Source organism: Pelmatolapia mariae, linkage group LG16_19 (assembly GCF_036321145.2).
Source record: "Pelmatolapia mariae isolate MD_Pm_ZW linkage group LG16_19, Pm_UMD_F_2, whole genome shotgun sequence".
NCBI lineage: Eukaryota > Metazoa > Chordata > Actinopteri > Cichliformes > Cichlidae > Pelmatolapia > Pelmatolapia mariae.
Window position 1 is genome coordinate 55,431,574 of NC_086241.1, and position 19,129 is coordinate 55,450,702.

Consider the following 19,129-nt stretch of genomic DNA (forward strand, 5'->3'; position numbering starts at 1 on the left):
ACAGATTTTTACTTGAATGTCTATTTAATTGTGTGTGTATAAGATATGCATTTTTGGCTTTTGCTACATGATTCTGGTTTTGTAGATGATCTGTAAATGCAGAGGGTTAGAAGTAACTTTGCTGGAGAAGTTGCGATTTTTAAATATCTGTGCCATTTGTAGGCAGGTAATAAGGGACTAAGAACAAAGGATGTCATTGTTTTTGATGTGCTGACTCTAGTACAGCTAGCTCAGGAACTGTTGATGAAGCTGCATACATTATTATCAAAGATGCGAGGCAGCAGTCCACATTTAATTGAAACTGAATGAATAATACATGGCGCTGCCTTTTTTTCCTTTTCTTTTTTGGGTTTTATTTGAAGGACAGAATGTAGCCTTGGAACCAGGGTGCACAAGCTCGGGAATTTGTTGATTGTTAATTTGGTGAATAATGTTTTACATGTATTCACATTGGGAGAAAAACTTTGATGTAGTTCTAGGTCCTGGAGATTTGTAATTGGAAATGAAAGAGAAATCATTATATCAGATAGGTGTAGGTAGTAACATTGTAGCCATTGTCAGTGTGGTTATTTGAATGTGTTTCTATCTATCAAGCACAGAGAGCTCCTGTGTTGTGCATAGTGACAAAAAAGAGAAAAAACACATGTTGGTGAGCATTTTAAATGTACGTTAGGTAACCTTTTTCAGTGGTTAAATGCTTTTCATTGCCAGTTTCTGAGTGATTGCAACATAAAAAGAGACTGTCCCTGACTCTCTTAGTTGCCTCAGATTGACTGGGGACTAATGTCTGTGTCCCCAGACACAGACATTAGTGTCTAACGCCTCTGTCAGTGCGCCCCAGGGTGGCTGTGGCTACAACGTAGCTTGCCATCACCAGTGTGTGAATGTGTGTGTGAATGGGTGAATGACTGGATATGTAAAGCGCTTTGGGGTCCTTAGGGACTAGTAAAGCGCTATATAAATACAGGCCATTTACCATTTAAACGATGGGGTTGTGATTTTCCGTGAAAATTCCAGAAATCTGATGTTTACACTTGCTTCCGATCACTTCAGTGCCTCTCGTCTGCTCACAGTGTAAACAGAGAGCTTCAATAGCGAGTGGTAGCTTAGAAATGGACTCCAATATCAACAAACAAGTTGGCTAATTATTAGGGGTGCAACGATACACAAAATTCACGGTTGGGTTCGGTTCGATTCGATACTTTGGTGTCACGGTTTGATATTTTTTCGATACAAAAAAAATGTTCATGCCTTTTTAATTTGTCATTTATTAAAATTCTAAATTTATATTTTAACTCAAAAGTACAGTTTTTAAATTTAATGTTGCTGAAACAACAAAATAATAAAAAATAAATCTATCTGATCGAGAAATCACTCATCTTTGGAAAAGAGAGTTTATTACAGAGAAATGGCTCTTTCCAAAATAAAAGCTATACTATACGCTTCTTCTGGGCTATATTCTCAGCAGCATATTAAACATATCAGGTCCCCATAAGGAGAATCATGTGCTAACGGCTGTCTAAATGGCTCGGGTAAAGTTTGTAGCATGCGTGCTTGTTGTTTTTGTCTGCTTCCACTTGTCTTTGCACTAGGATGATGTCGGAGTAAATGTGCAGTCATATTCATTGTGTTCCCACTAGTGCTGTCAGCGTTAATCTCGTTGAAATGACATTAACGCCACAACGCGGCAAATCTCCGTTAACGAGCTACCGCGGATCGCCCCGTGCGTGGGGTTGGACGGCGTCAACACGTTAACAAGCTAACTGCGCTAACGCACTAGTTCCCACCAATGTAATTGTGCATTGCGTGGCACATCCGACATACTGTTTTACTTTTGTCCATGACGCGCTTACCTTCAGGGTCATACGTCACATGAAGACCAAAATAGTTCCAAACGCCAGATCTGAATGAGGGAGGGGGAGGTTCAATTTGCCATGTTGCAACGAGCTGAACTTCTGTCTAGCTAGCTTGCACTGCGCTCAGTGGATCTGTGCTCGACAGTGCAGCCTAGGCGGAGTAGTCGAACGCAGATTCACTGAGCGGTCAACACAGACAGCATCGTCAGAAGAAAAGTTGATAAAATAAATTAAAAATTTTGTATTTGTATTCGATACACATGCGTACCGAACTGAAAGCAGTGTATCGAATGGTTCAATATCGATACGAGTATTGTTGCACCCCTACTAATTATTCTAAATTACTTAAGCTGCCAATTTTCTTTTAGCTAAACTTCACCATATTTGTGCAACATAGCAAATTTGCAGCCGAACACTAGCTTGTTAAATGACTCTTGCCTGCTTCACTATGTTATATATACTTCAATATGTATGAATAACATTCCCTTCTATGATGAACAAGCAGTAGGCCAATTCACTGTAACTTAGTTACACAACATGTTTCTGGTGCTGACAGCTGTTTCCTGTCAAAGTAAAATTTGTTGTCATTATACTAATACTCAGCTTATATACTGGTCTCATAACTGATGTGCAAAACACATGATTCGCAGTAGTATATAACAGTGCAGGACAGGCTTATTTATGTATCATCACTTTTTTTGGCTGATGCAAGCAAATGGTGTGCAGGCATGTGTTGTGTGTGACCAAGAGGCTGCAATTTACTCAATAGTCCCTGGTGTCATTATAAAATATGGTGGTCTGAGGTTATCAAAACCTCCTTTAACCTCCTAAGGCCCGAACTCTTCCACGACATGCATTTCTAATTTCTCTTTGATATTTGGGCATATTGGGGCCCGATGAATGTAAAAACAAAGAATTTCCAGATTTTTTTTTTACCTTATTTTTGTTTTTAAGACAAATATGAGACACAAATGAGGATATTCATTTAAAATTTTGATAGAACAGTAGCAGTATAATGTCCTCGTAAGTAGATATCAGCCCATGTAGAGCAAAATTGAGTATTTTGGTCAAAATAACCAAAAATGTGATGTCCACATATGTGGACGGCAGGCCCTAGGAGGTTAACATGGAATTCATTAGGGACTGAGTTTCTTTTGGAGCCAGCTATAAGTGGCAGTTTGAGGGACTGCAATATGTGCCACTTTAGCACAAGTTTCATTTTTCAGCCCCAGAGGTTGGGCAGCAATGGTTGTTTATTTCAGTAATATAATGTTATTCTGACCAAGCTTTCTCTCTCTCTGTGAAGAACCTGGCAGAGGCAGAGTATTCTGTGGCTCTATACATGTACATGCGTCTGTTGGGCTACCCAGCTGAGCGCATCAGCATCCTCACCACCTACAATGGACAAAAACACCTAATCAGAGATGTCATCAACCAACGCTGTGCTGGAAATCCAGTGTTTGGTCAGCCCCACAAGGTAAGCACCATTTGAAACAAACCAATTAAGAAGCAGCAGTCTTATGTGTCATGTTATCAAAGCACAAGCAAGAGGTGATTAAATAAACACACTCCATTACTGGACAGGTTTTGTAGCAAGTACTGGGTTTTACGAGTATTCAGTCAAACTTGATTATAAATGAATGATCACACACTTGAGGGTGATACATTAATCCCCTCTTGTGTCAAAGGAATCCATTTTTCAGTCAGACATGTTTTCACCACCTATATATGTGTAGGGCTACGACTAGCGTGTTGGAAACACGTATCACACATGACATGGATAGTTTCTTCACACCTCCGGATGCCAGCTGCAGTTATTGCACCAACCTCTTATCCTCCATTGCACTGGGAAAGATATTCACAGCTCTCCAAGCATCTTGGAGGGATTTCCTTAAGTGTTTGTCGCTCATTAACATTAATGTGTAAACTGTATTGTTTGTCTGTTCATTTTAAGAAGAGTTACATATTTGAACTGGAGTTTATCCATGTATAACTTAAAATACTATTTGAATTTTAGTGAATCTCAGTTTTTCACGGTGGGTAAAAGACAGAGTGGTAACAGGTAAAGCAAATTAGAGGTGTGTAAGTATTTGAAAAATTTGTTTGACTGACTGTGAATACAGGGAGAGTCTGTTCATCCCTGAGGGATACAGTTAGGTTGTTTTCTTCTAGTCTATATTATTCCCCCGAACTTCTCTTGTCTCTCCTCTTTTCCTTTCTTTACAGTGTGTTAAGTCAGCAACCCGCCGGCACAGTTTCCCATCCACTTTCTGTTTGTACTGCTAAATGCTTTTACTCACTAGCCTCAGGTTATGCTTTCCTCGCTCTTCATTTTTCCCCCTACACACATTGTCTCACCTTTCTTCGGTCTCTGTTCTTTTAGGGTTTTCACACACTTAACAATGTCACAGACTCTTTCGGCATTCCAGTAAGAGTGGAGTGAAAATGGCATATCAACAGTTATGTGGAGCGTTGTTATGTCAGGTAGCATAGGGTCAGCAGCAGCACGCCTTCAGTAATATTGCGATCGGTTTAGTTTAGTTGTGCATATTTTTTGGTATTTCTTTAACAGCAGGAGTGTTAAAGTGAGGTGGCTCTTCACAATTAACCGTTGTGTCAAACTTAAAGAATAAATGCTCAGAGCAGTAATCCAGGTATGTTCTCTATTTTAGAAGACATGTATTTTTATTTCCCACAAATGCCCAGACAATGTAAATAGTATGTAACTTGAATCTTTTTGTTTGTCACACAGTATTTTGTAAAGTTTACTGTCTACTCATTACTCATCTGTTCCTGCTGAGTACATAAAAAGTGAATCAAAAATATACACAGGCCATTTTTGTCCAAAAGCAGGCAGACAGGAAGCAGGTTCTTCCAAGTATGATAGCAATTTGGAGGTTAGAATAGTGGTTTGTTATAGCGTCCACTGTGATTCAGTCTTCACTCATTCCATACTGTTGTGTCTGTATTTTTTGCTGTGCAACCCTACCTTGTTGTTTTGTTTTGAAGTACATTCCCTGCCCTGACAGCTAGCCAGAAATTTTGCTTAGCCATGTGAAATGTCCTGCAATGTCAAGACATAAAGCATCATTCATTGTGCTCATGGCCTTAGTCAGTATGCATGCCTAGTAATAAAGTGACAGGAGTGACAGGTTGTTAGATTTGCTGAGATGAAAGATGGCCAGAGACAGAGAGAGATGAAATAGAAAGAGGGGCTCTTGTGAGAAAAAATGCTGAGCAGCTGAAAGGTCATGGCGCTGAGCACTGTGTCCACAGTGTGTCTGACAGTGTGTCACAAAGGGTAAAACAGCGCAAATGTCAACATCCAGCTTACTTTACTGTTATAACTTTAATTAGAAAGAAAAGCAGAGGAAGGCCAGTTAGCACAAGTCACAGTGCCAGCGTCAAACATGCTTGCTCAAGGTTTTTACTGAATCCCAAACAACAGTTTGCGTAAATACAGCATGTGCGCAAATACTTTTTATTTATTTTCCTGAGTTTTACAGAAAATATCCATTTGGTTCTCTTTTCTTTGATGAAGAAGTGCTGGAAGTCTGACTGTCAGAGTTTGACTATTTAGTTAGTAAGAAGATACATCAACCGGGTCAAGAAGAGATGAATGCAAAGTGACAAAGTACCTATTTAAGGTTTCAGTCCTTATTCTGAATGACCCTCTGCAGCTGTCTAACTCTTCTCCTTGACCAAAAACACACAGCTTTCATATACTGAGAGCAACAGTACTAGCCTCTTTGACAACATGAAATGTGTAGAAAAGGTGTCTTAACATTTCCTGGCGTCATATTTTTTGTTGGGTTTTTTTCTTAGATCTGAAATCCTGAGACACATGTAGACTTGAACACACAAGCAAGACAAAGCTGTTAACTCTGGCGTCCCTGCCATTCCTCTTGTGAAAAATTGAATAATCCAGAGGTCTGACTTGTGCACATTCCCAGCAGTAATTACCATAAGTAAGACAGAGTAACAGAGAAAATATGATGGGAGAGATCAGTGGTTGATCATCATCTAATAGTGTGCCACTGTCGCCATAAGAAGAAGGCATGTTGGAAGAAAACATTTGGCAGTACAATAGCTGTTTGTGTATCTCACAGTGTATTCGCTGTGTGTATTTCCTTATGTCCTCGGACATGCATGTGCTACAATGACATGACCTCTGTAATTTTCTCCCTGGAAGATTTCTCATAAATAACTAAACACCATGCAGAATGCTATACCTCGGGGAGAATGTCGACCCGGGCTTTGTTATCACTTTCTGTAGGCTAAGAATAACTCCCTCTCTAAAGAACCACATTTGCTGCAAACCAAGATTCACCGTTTCTCATGTGTCAGTACGTGCATGCATACCATGGATGTGTAATTTGAGCATACGGCCAACGATATCTCCTGCTATTGTAAAAGCAACATATTGTTGCCTCTGGTCTTGCACCTGTTCTACATAGCAACAGGGAGACGTAAATAAATACCTCATTAGTCCCATCGCTCTCGATTTTACACATTAACACACACACACACACACACACACACACACACAGTCTCCCCACATTCCCTTCCTCTTATCCAAAAGGAGTTTTGGAGAGGTTCACTGAGGGTTGCATTTACTAATAGGTGGTAACCACAACCACAGGATGATTTATTTAGCATGGCTAGTTACTGAATGCTGTAGTTCCGGGCCTGTATGGCTCCTCAATGGAAGCTGATGTCCTATTGATCCATTTTAAAAAGCGAAACTATAAAGGACAGGCCAACCTCTTTCTGCCTGGCTATGAGTTTTTTTTTAGCATGTGTCGTATGTAACTATACAGTAGCATTTTTGTACAGTACTTAAAAAAAGGGACTTAATAACTTGGCTTTTAAACTCAATTTGTTACCCTTTGCAAGATAGGGGACACTCCAGCTCTGATGTGTTTTTCAAATTTAAATCAGTTATTTATTTAACAATTCTCTCTCTAGAGAGAGAATTGTTAGAGAGAGAGAGAGAGAGAGAGAGAGAGAGAGAGCGAGCGAGAGGTATGTGTACACACATGTTTAAACATTGCAGCTTTTTTCCAGAGCAGCATACTTTAACCAAGCGTTAACCACTAACATCTCCATGTAGCTTCTAACTAAAAACAACAGGAGCACCCAGCTATCACACTATTTGCATTAACATCAACTTCTCAGTCTATAGTTACACACATGCTGTTTACACAGTGTAGACACTGTGTAATGTGGTTTTGGACTCAGATTTACATCCCTAAGATATTTCTAGTCCAACTCGGAAACACCACTAAAAATAGAAACAGAGTGAAGGCTATATGATCATGAAAGAGCTTATGAAGTTGGAGCATATTCCATGTATACACTCTCCAACACTGTCAAGGCTGTGCACACTCTGTGTAGGTAGTATGGTATGAAAGTTTTCACATTTTTGCATCTCATCAAGACCAGTCCTTGTATCGAGTTTGAAGTGCACATGCTTTATGATAGCTTTATTACATAAAGTAACATGACTGACAAAGTCAAAACACAGCACAGTTCTTTATGTAGTTGAATAAGTACACTTCTCAGCAAGACAGGATTACTGGGGTATAAAAGCAAATTGGCTGACACGGGTTCCCTTTTGCTTAGGAAAAAAAAAAAAATTCCACAGAGAAAGCCACTTCTACATTTTCTGTCTCCTTGAAATAATCTCTGATGCAGTCAAGTAGTTCCCCCTCCCCCTCCCAAGTGGCCCTGATTCCCAGGAGACCAGGTAAGAGGCTGCTGGTGGCAAATGCCCTTTAAGCCGTATTAACCCTGCTGGCTGCCCGTGTGGCCCACAGCGATAACGGCAGCAACAAGAAAGTACCTTGCCATCTCTTAACGTTCACCCTCAAAAAAGAAAGAAAAGGCAAAGAAAAAGAATTTAAGACGGAAAGCAGTCTCGCTCATGTTTTTAAACATTTCAGCTAAATCCCTCCACCTACCTAAAATGCAAACACTCATTTACTTTGCAAAGCGTATCCGCTGCCGGAGCTTAGTTAGCATATCTTTGATATTTATGTGCATTTGTGTGTCGTGTTGTTGAATAATAAATATGTTTGTGTCTGTACAGATTACGACAGTGGACAGGTTCCAGGGTCAGCAGAACAACTACATCATCCTCTCCCTGGTCCGCACCAAAGCTGTGGGACACCTGAGGTAATTACTTCTTTGCATGCCAAGCAGGAAAAAAAGTATCTGATCCAAAATAGCCTTCAGCTCTCAGCAGCTATTCTGCTTTAAAATACTTGTGTAATATGAAATACACCTAAGATAAACATCCTCCAGGGAAATAACACTGCAGAAAAGCTGGCACTTAATTCTCGTGAGACAGCTGCTCTCAGGAGGCTTTCTCTTTTTGTCATGTGTAACTACTGAATAAAGTTTGCTGAGGGAAATAACAGTGTTGCAGTTTTGAGGTAAGTATGAGCTTAATTATGATGCAGGGAGGATAAAGGTGCTTAAGGACACATCTATGGAGCTGACTGTAGTTTTTGTTCCAATTAAGAGAAATAATTGTGCTCTGATGATTAGGTTGACAAAAACTAACAAAGAGCTCAGTTCTGATCAAAGGCAAACTGTAATTCAGTCAGTATGATGGATAATCACTGCTCTGCTACACGCCCCTTCATGGCGTCTTCTTTCATTGGCAGCTTTGTTTTGTTTTCTCTCTGCTTTCTGTTCATTTGGCTATGGCCTCTTTGCCCCATGTCACTGAATTAATTTGTAGTCAAATGATCTTTCACTTCTCTGCTGCTGTGAGATTCCAACAACCAAGGGTTTTATACCAGGCATATGATCCACAGCACTTCTACTTGACATGCCAAATTATAAGCCATTCCCTTTGTAGCTCTGTGCACCCCACCCTTCACCGTGGCCATTTAGCTAGCACAGAAAACACTTAAAAACTCTATTTTGTTCTTTCTTCATCTCACAGATGGAGCGATTAATTGATGTAGCTGAAAATGAGAAACTGCAGCTGACTACAGAGAGGGGTACTTTATCTTGCTGGCAGTGCCTGCTCTCCTCTCTGTATCATTCATTTGATCTTGTCTCTGACTCGATATTACATCCCACCTTTTACACATTCTCAGTGTAGCAGTTTTTCAGTGCAGGGAGCGTACAATAGTTCTAGAGCTTCTATTCTCCTTGAATAAGACTTTTGATAACACTGAGCTTCAAGGCCCTGAAAACCAAGCTGTCAATCACTGATAATGTTTGTGGTTATTTCATATAAGAATATTTGAATCAACCTTTTTGTGATTATTCTGTCGGGCTGCGTCAAATTTCAGATTTGCTTTTTAAATTGTTAATATTTATTGTTAACCTCCTAGGACCTGGCGTCCACATGTGGACATCACATTTTGGGTTATTTAGACCAAAATACTAAATCTTGCTCAACAAGGGCCTGATATCCACTTACGAGGACAGTATACTGCAACTGTTCTATCGAAATTTAAAATGAATATCCTCGTATGTGGCTCTCATTTTTCTCAGAAACAAAACTTAGGTAAAAAAAAAAAATCTGGTAATTCTTTATTTTTACATTCATCGGGTCCCAATCAGCCCAAATATCAAAGAGAAATTAAAAATGCATGCCATGGAAGAGTTCGGGTCTTAGGAGGTTAACTGTGAGGGATGTGAATAAGAAATCAACCACCATGAGTCAGTCAGAATAAACCATTAATGTAAAATATAACAGAAAATGTCTAGTTAAGTCTGTTGTTATAGTTTTTCATAATGGTCATTCATATGTTGGCATCCCTGACAGCTTGTGAATGGTCAGCTAAGTGGTTGAGAGAGCAGTGCTTCATGGGAGCTCCTAGTGCTGTTCATTGTGTTTTTCTTATAATGGGATCACTGCGGTGTACCACTGGCTTTTACCTCACAATCCTCCTCCCCCTCTCTCCCCTGCCCCTGCCCCTCTCCTCATGGCAATCCGCAGCCGTGACAACCACAGGGGATGCAGCTGACCATATGATGAGCTGACCCTCGCTTTGACAGGGGAAGCATTCCCGTGATACACACGGGCACGCTCACATGCAGGAGCACACACTTTGACAGGGAAGCACAAATTCAGGGATGCTCTGACATGCACGAACACACATGTTGGAACACACACCGTCCACTTTGCCCTGTCATGTCACAGCACAGTCCAGGTGGGCGTCTCTCAGTAGTGCCATGTCCACAGGCTATAGTGCTTCATGATTGGTTCATCTGCTCCACATGTCTGTGCTCATTGGTCTAGGCAGCGGTAGTTTGTCTCTGTGGAAATGTTTCATTTTGTAGCGTGCCCCCATTTTTGCCTGAAATGTGCAGTAATTTTCACATTAATCTATAGGCTGCTCACGTTTACTCACTCGTACCCTGCACAATGGCTCCCATAAGCCTTTTTGTCATATTCACAGAACTCATCATGCATATTGCAAAGATTAATCCTCTTAATCTCATGAAGTGCTCAGGTGGACTCCACATTTCATATTTTTGGCTATACTTAAGAGTATCCTATATACAAAAACATGGCTGTGTGTCTTATTCGTCAGCATCAAAATAAAGACTATTGCCAGAGCTGGTTGAGTAAAAACAGCTTCTTTCTCAAATGCTTTCACCAATTTTTAATCTCACACCACAGACTTACAGGTCAGTTAAATGGTTACATGTTTTCTTTATAACCAAATTTAACTGTGCAGATAACTGAGACAATATAAGGATTCAAAAGGTTCAAAGGGAAAACCCCCTGTAAATGCTTCATTCTGTGGTGTTTACAGTTGTCCAAATCTTCTCCCTCTCCTCGTGTATGTGTGTTTTGTATAGAATGCTAATGTACAGTATAGTGGGATGTGTACTACGAGTAGTGTTTTTGCAGAGGAGCAAAGAGACAAGTATTTTGGCTAGTACAGCAAGCCAGAGAAAGCTCAGAGAAACGACTGCCTCTGTCCTTAATCTCTTAATACTACTTGATGGCATAAAAAAGTAACCTATTCCATCTACCCTTTCCCATGCTCTCCTACCTCTCTGACTCCTTGCCTGCAGTGCTTATCCATGCCCTTTGTCTTCCATTTCTGTATTTCTCTCTTATCCTCAGTATTTTTCCCACTCAAGTAGTGCCGCTTATCCTTCGCTAAACCTCTTTCCTCGTACACTATGCTGCCTTTTCTTCTCTTCCCCTTCAACCATTACTCGGTTCTTTCACTGTGATCTCTTCACTTCAGTTTTTGTTTTTGCCCCTACGCAGGATCTCTTCTCCTTTTTACAGTTTCACACATTTTACCACCACCCCTTCACGTCTTTTCCCCTCAAGTCAATCCTTTTTTTCTGTCTCTCCACAGGGATGTGAGGCGTCTGGTGGTAGCCATGTCAAGAGCCAGACTGGGCCTGTACATCTTTGCCCGAGTGTCACTGTTTCAGAACTGCTTCGAATTGACTCCTGCCTTCAACCAGCTCACTGCCAGACCACTGCAGCTACACATTAGACCACACGAGTACTACAACCAGGAACAGCCTGTAAGCAGTCATACACATGCACATGCTGATCTCATAAAACCTACCATATTAGATCTGCCCCATTATGAGATATTCAAGCGGGAGATCAATCAATCAATCAATCTTTATTTATAAAGCACTTTTCATACAAAAAAAACTGTAGCACAAAGTGCTTTACATGGTTAAAAGCAGCCGCAGATATGCTGATAAGAACTGAGCTTCTTTCCCACGGTTCAGGCCAGTGCCCATTTCCATAAAATTTGTGCCGTCTTCACCATCCCACCACGTCATTGCTGCTACAGCCCACTGGCTCGGTCTAATCCCCCCTTTTTATATTCAGAGTGGAATCTTCATTCCACTCAGAATATTGGTCCTCACTGGTCCCACTTCTTACTACAGCTTTACCCAGGTCCCAGTCTGTTAAGAGCATTCTGCAGACCAGCTGCAAAGATGAGAAACACAGTTATGGCTATAATTAACCCCAAAGGTCAGAAGACAAAACCACAGACTGACCAGCATGAAACGACCATTGTCTGGTCACAGTGTCTCACTGACAGGCGTGTTTGGCAACAGTGATGTCTAAAATACCCAATAGCCTCTCTGACACTGGAGTGTTCATCCCCATGGGGGACAGTTCTTTCGGGCACACACATGTGGCCCCTGCTTAGCCCATCTATCTAGAGTCAGTAAACCCCCGCTGCTTACACGCACATGCAGATTAAAAGTCAGACTCTGTCTAGCAACACTCAACTGGAAGTGTCACGGGCTATTTAACGGTGCTAATTCAGAAGCTGCTATAAAAAAAAAAACAAAGCTGCCTAAAGCTTCATATGGAAACATACATATTTGATCTATAATCGTATGCAGTTACTAAGAAATATATAGACCCCCCCCCCCCGTGTTGAAGGTTTTACTGCAGTGAAAGCACACAAAGTTAAACTGTGGAGTAGTATACTTTGACATGATGCCCCCAGGGCCTCTGAGGGCATCTCCCCTGTATTTAAGAGGCATCCGCCAAGCAGATTGAATATTCTGCTTGCCTCAGTCTTCAGTTTAGCCTGCAAGACTCTTGTCTGCATACTAATATTATCAAATTAAAAACTCTGCATCCCCGACTTCTTTGGTAATACATGAGCAGTGATCACTGGAGAGGGAAATTTGTTTCAAATAACCAGCGGGTAGCAGTGGGCTGCTGAATTGTAATTTCCCTGCACATTTTACCTCAGATCAATACTTAACCAAGTCCGTGTGCCTGAAAGAGTGATCCCTAGCAAGACCGATAAAAGTTCTTCATTATAATTCCTCTCTGATCGCATCCTGGGCTGAAATCAAACTTCTTTTGTTTCTACCTTTCAGCGAGATACTTCTGGACAGCCTGACCAAATTGTGAAGAACATGCCGGAAATGGCCAACCTGGTGTATAATATGTACATGCACATGATCCAGACCTCCCAGCAGTACAGACAGGTAAAAACCACAAAGTGGACTGTGTGAAAGGAGCCATTTAAATCAACCAGCAGCACACCTACTATGTTTATGATACTGCGATATCATAAAAGTTTCTTCTGTGATACACCTGAGGCAGTTTAAAAACTGGCAACCATCCTGCGTTGACACGCTTACAGATGTCATCAACTTTCCTGGCAGCTGTCAGCGCCTGTCCCCAGCTGCCATTTTTGTATTTTTAATCTTTAACTTTTAATTGAGTACAGTAAATAGGTCAGATGTAAGAAATGTAGAGAAGGAACGGGCTACACAGAAAAATGTAGTTTTTCAACATACATTTATCGTCATTTATAGAGAAATAATAGTAGATACTAAAAACATATGTACTTAAAAGGAAGAGACATTTTATTATAAAGCCATCTCTATTAAAATACCCTCAACAAAGAATATGTTCCTGTAGATACACCTATATTTCAAACACTTATTTGCCACGCTGTTACGAACACCTAAATCCAACTAATGCATTTTGAGTGCTGCAGTAAATCCATGAAGATAGTGATGTTTATTTTTTCCTTCATATGCGTAGACGTGTGTAATGTAATACACGTTTTAGAGGCCGCTGTTCATAGTGGTGTTCAGTGGCATTGTGGTAGACTGATAGGCTCTGCAAAAAGAACTTAAAGAAAATTGCAAAGGATGGACTCCTTGCAGGGCTTTTGTATAAGATTACATCAGTTTTGGCCGTGTGCTCTTTATAATCAGTTAGCTGAGTATATTTGACAATATAATGCCAAAAAAAAGTGGAAATATTTTCCTTTGTGTTTTGAACATTTCCCTTTTCTTTTGGCTTCTCAGCAGCAACAGCAAGAACTGGCTCTGCCTCCAAAACAGACCCAAAAAGATGCTGGCGCTTTGTCGACCACTGCTACATCTAAGGAGCCACAGGAGGAAACCCCCATGGAGCAGGAAAACCCAGAAGGAACGGCAAGCACAGAGCCAAACTCTGAGGACGCCGGCGAGAAGGAAGGAAACAAGGATACTGACGGCCATGCTAAGATGCCAGAGCATCCTGGCAGAGACAGCGACAGCGATGGAGAGAGCGCAGATGAGCAAGAACAGTAGAACATCCTGACATGGGACTACCATAGAGGGACCAAGTGGATCCCCTGAAGAAAAATGTAGTGCTTAGTCACCTATTTTAAATCTGTTTTCTACTGAGAGAAGATCATTGTGATGTTTTGTTATTTTTTCTAAAACATTTGATTTTTGTTACTATCAGTACTTTATTAAAAAAAAAACCTATTCAGACTGTGGCATCATCATTATACTAATACCATTCTATGGGTGTCCCACACACAACCAACACATACAGCACTGTGCTAAAGTATTAATCCACTCCTCATTTCTTTATATGTTGCTAAACGAAATGTGACGTAAGTGCAGTAATTTGTTAGAATGTGCAAACATTTATATAAATACAGTATATAAGGCAAAAAAAGAGTTTGTACAATTCTAATGAGATTGAAAGTCAATATTTGGTATGACCACCTCTATTCTTTAAACAGCTTGAACTCACTTGTAATTTTTTTAAGTAATCTCCGGGCTTCTTGAAGGACATTCAAAGCTCTTCTTTGGATGTTGGCTGCCTTTTGTTCCATATCTGTCAAGATGATCCCACACTGATTTAATAATGTTTAAAGTCCGGGCTCTTGGGGAGGGGTCAGTCCAAGACTGATAGTGTTTCTCTGTGTGTTTTTCTGTCTTAGTGCACTGGCAGTGTGTTTGGGATCATTATCATGCTGAAAAATATGATATTTCCAATCACATACTTTCCAGATGGTATTTCATTGTGGATTAGAATCTGATGGTACTTTCCTTTGTTCATAATTTCATCAATTTTGACAAAATGTCCAACACCACTGGCTGAAATGCAGCTCCAAACCTTGAGAAGTCTCCACTGTGTTCTACAGATGTTTGTAAACACTCACTGTTGTTCCCTTCCCTGATCTCCTCTACGTACTTAAAAGGATTTAAACCAAACATTTCACATGTTTGGAGTCATTGCTCCAAAAGACCTGTCGTCACTGAGTTTCAGTCCATTTCTGGTGTAATTTGACATACCCTAGGTTTTCCCCATTATTTCCCTTCTTTTAAAAAATGGTTTCTTTGACTGATAGAATCTCTGTCATGATACTTTTATATATTCATCTACTTCATTCTGCATAAAGTACAGCTCAGATTTCATTGGCTGAGCCTGTATCAGCAACAGAAGCTCCAAAAAAGCTCCATTTGTAGGTCAGTCACTATATCCAAGTGTGCGTGTTGGGGGATTTCAAGTTCCCTTTTGTATGTACACAGTCACTCAACCAGCAAGCTTTAAATTATCTGCCATTCATGATTTGTGCACTAACAGCAAAGTGTTTTCACAGCTGAATAAATGTTAGGGTTAACATATGATGACCAGATTGAAGAAAACAATCAAGCAGGCAAACTATATATGTTGACATTAAAACAGCCGGAACTTGGTCATTTAAACGTCAATAAATTAATTAAAATGATGAGGTTAGCACAGTCCACAACCCTGCAGGCAAAAACACAGACTGGAAATTAATTCACTGTCATGCACCAGAGCATTTTATTTTTATTGTTACATCATACCTCAGGCAGGTTGATGGAACAGGTCAGCTGCACAGCTGCTTGTGCCTGGGTTAGTTAAAAGACCTGATGGAGAACCATGTGTTGCTGGATGTGGAGTAACATCAGTGGAACTCAGTCAAGTGTGGAGCCATGAAACGTCTTTCTTATTTCCTGTCTCCTGAGTGCAGGGCACTCTAGGTTAAGGTATAACGTAGGTATTCTGGAGTCATAAGACATGTGTTTCTGTTGGCTAAGGAAAGGATTAGAATGAGGGGTTAGATAAGAGGTTACCTCTGTTGGCTCAGGACTTTGGGCACATATAAATTGCTGAAAGTTTTGACATGGAGCCAACAACAAAATGTGTGTACTGTGTCACATAAGGATTAAATATTTTATAGGTTTTACGCTAAGAGTGAACAACTAGCCTAGGTGCAGATGTATCAAATGTTCTGTCGTATTACCAGCTCCTAGAAACCCATGACACCAGGCATACTTTTCTCTTGAGTCACATGAATGTCTGCATTGTGTAATATCCTGCCTCTATTAAACTTCTGTTTTCAGCTTGCCTCATGAGAATTTAGTTGCCTGTGGTACCTTGTTGTAGTAAATTAGAGCTAACTGGTGGGACGTGGCTACTGCTCACACACACTCACACAATCATCATCTCTGTGAATCTCCAGGAGGATCTGGGAGATTTTCTACAAGCAAGAAGGAAACCAGGTGCACACGTCCTCCAGAACCGTTCTTCTTTCCTGCTGAAGGTGAACATGTCTTTTGTACTCACACGGCAGGTATTCATTGGGTTAATAGCTACTTTGCAAAGCTCTCACTTCTAACCTTTGCTAAGGGCTGATTCATGAGTGAGACTAACAGCATGCAGTCAAACTGTGTTGAATAATCATTAGCGTTTTGCTGACTTGTAAGGTGAATTTAGAGGTTCTGATAAAATTGACATCTTTTAATAGGTTCAGATTTAGGGTGGAGGTTTATTTGTGTTTGTTATTTGGTTATTTAAAGGTGCTTGTGATCAAATGTAACAATGCAAAAGCAAAAAATAAAAGTTGAAGAGGAGGAATTTTAAGTATTTTCACATCATGTTCCTGTAATCATTGTAGTTTAGTGGTTCCTCTACCTCGTCTTTTTTTTTTTATTAAGTGAGAGCGTTTACCAAAGCACGGGATCCACCATGGGACACACTCGTGTTGAATCTTTAATCTATTGCCCAACACTACGTGACAGCAGTGTCACAACAGGAAATTACACATTACATAGAGTCAAGACAGCAAAGCCTGGAGGGGAAGAGGATCTGACCATTGTGTCTTAAACCTAAACTAAGCTCAAGGAATCTGACAACACACAACACTTTCACACTCGTAAAACCATCAGTTTTACAATCTCAACTTCAAGGCTTGTCCTTGGGGCAGATCTTGTACAGTTTTATTGGACAAAAACATTTACAGCCTGATTGCTCTGGCATAAGATTGCATTTTGTAAAATAAAAAACTTTTCTCATAATTAGGTCTTTACATATTTTTGCTGCTACACTACTATAAATCATCAAGTCAGATGTATGCACACTTTGCACAGTACAGTATACTTGTTATGAGTTATGATCTCTGCTGATCTGCTCATAGTGGCTGACTAATGTGCCTGCACAGGTCTTCAGCATTGTGTAAGTATTGACCTCCAGTGGGTATGCAGATCTGGTGATTACTACCAGCTTATCGTGCTTTGTCAAGACTGGTGCCTAATCCTGTACATACAGATCATTGACATGACACATTTCAATCTAATAATCTCCTATCATCACTAAAGAAGCATTGCCGCTCACAGGAAACACAGTAGCCATTGTAGTGACTGACCCACTATTGTATGCCATCTAAAGTGCTCTTTACCGCACAGTGTGTTAGAGCTGTTTAACTAAAGTAAAAGCATTTGCCTTTGGAAAGTGTGCCCACCTTGGGGGAAATTATCATTCTAAGCTTCTTCTCTTTTTTTCCAGACTAAGATGGCCACTTGCGGGTCATGTTTCTGGTGCATCATATGGCTCATTGTTCTGCTGTTCATTGGCTGGCCCATCAGCATCGCTTTAGGGGGTCTCTACGGTCTCATCAGCCCCCTCACCACCTGCCTTGGCCTGGACCGACTGTCTGATTTACTCCTGGAGGGAGCTAATGTGGGCAGAACCTGTGCCAATAACATGAGGCACAGCAAGCCTTTGTGTTGAAATCCATCCTGTCTGATCAGGACCAGAAAAAACAGAGGTCGAAGCCTTCACCTCAGGAAGAACTGTTAATGTCTGATTTATGTGGAGCTATTCCAGCACGACTGGTGCACAATTCCCTGAGAAACCTTCCAGCAACTTATGTCACAATAAGGTCCAGAAAGTCCTGGAAAATTGATTCCTCTCTCACTGGTAACATGTAATTAACTGCAGATTTGAAATTTGCATGGGTTTGTCAGGAAGAAAATAGGCTTGCGGTGTATGGTCTGTGTTTGCTGTTTAATTCACAATGACGCTGCGTGGAGACGATAAGAACGAAAATGCCAATTTAACAATGAAAATATTTAGACTTGGTAATGTCTGTATGGAAATATATGGAAATGCGATTAAAACTGCTTTGAACTTGCCCTTCGTGTTTGTTAATTGACTTTTGGTGCACGTATTTTGAGGAAAATCCATGCCGTGAAATACTGAAAGTAAATGGGGAGAAAGAGAGAGCTGCAGATTTGAACAGATTCATTTTACATTTCCTTCATTGAGTTTTATCTACCTGTGTTTTCACATTAGGGGGTCGCAGATGTTTGAGTCTCATCACAAAATTAATTAAATTGAAGTCAAGGAGACAATATTGAGACATGCTCTCTAGGTCATGCCAAGCTCAACACAGCTTTCCACATACATGATTTACTTTCCAGCTAGCTTTCTTCTGATTGGCTGCCCCTCACAAACAGTATACAGTGGCTTGAAAAAGTATTCGGCCCCCTTGAACTTTCCCACATTTTGTCACATTACAGCCACAAACATGAATCAATTTTATTGGAATTCCACGTGAAAGACCAATACAAAGTGGTGTACACTTGAGAAGTGGAACGAAAATCATACATGATTCCAAACATTTTTCACAAATAAATAACTGCAAAGTGGGGTGTGCGTAATTATTCAGCCCCCTGAGTCAATACTTTGTAAAACCACCTTTTGCTGCAATTACAGCTGCCAGTCTTTTAGGGTATGTCTCTACCAGCTTTGCACATCTACAGACTGAAATCCTTGCCCATTCTTCTTTGCAAAACAGCTCCAGCTCAGTCAGATTAGATGGACAGCGTTTGTGAACAGCAGTTTTCAGATCTTGCCACAGATTCTCGATTGGATTTAGATCTGGACTTTGACTGGGCCATTCTAACACATGGATATGTTTTGTTTTAAACCATTCCATTGTTGCCCTGGCTTTATGTTTAAGGTCGTTGTCCTGCTGGAAGGTGAACCTCCGCCCCAGTCTCAAGTCTTTTGCAGACTCCAAGAGGTTTTCTTCCAAGATTGCCCTGTATTTGGCTCCATCCAGCTTCCCATCAACTCTGACCAGCTTCCCTGTCCCTGCTGAAGAGAAGCACCCCCAGAGCATGATGCTGCCACCACCATATTTGACAGCGGGGATGGTGTGTTCAGAGTGATGTGCAGTGTTAGTTTT

At 40.7% G+C, this 19,129-nt stretch overlaps 1 protein-coding gene and 1 long non-coding RNA gene across 3 annotated transcripts in view; both read left to right on the plus strand.

Annotated features, from left to right (window-relative positions):
• aqr (aquarius intron-binding spliceosomal factor) overlaps positions 1-14,103 on the plus strand; it is a 47,646-nt gene extending 33,543 nt beyond the window's left edge. Inside the window, exons 32-36 of one of the 2 annotated variants that reach the window (XM_063496925.1) lie at positions 3,163-3,333; positions 7,948-8,033; positions 11,204-11,378; positions 12,714-12,824; positions 13,659-14,103. In XM_063496925.1, coding sequence (XP_063352995.1) covers positions 3,163-3,333; positions 7,948-8,033; positions 11,204-11,378; positions 12,714-12,824; positions 13,659-13,925 — 810 coding nt within the window. In that variant the 3' untranslated portion in view covers positions 13,926-14,103. The remainder of the gene's footprint in view (positions 1-3,162; positions 3,334-7,947; positions 8,034-11,203; positions 11,379-12,713; positions 12,825-13,658) is intronic. The other variant, XM_063496926.1, reaches the window with a different exon arrangement.
• A 1,250-nt stretch (positions 14,104-15,353) lies between these two features.
• LOC134645342 (uncharacterized) lies at positions 15,354-18,071 on the plus strand. The gene is made up of 2 exons (XR_010096545.1): positions 15,354-16,201; positions 17,443-18,071. It is a non-coding gene; the product is annotated as an uncharacterized LOC134645342 (long non-coding RNA).
• Positions 18,072-19,129: the final 1,058 nt, after the last annotated feature.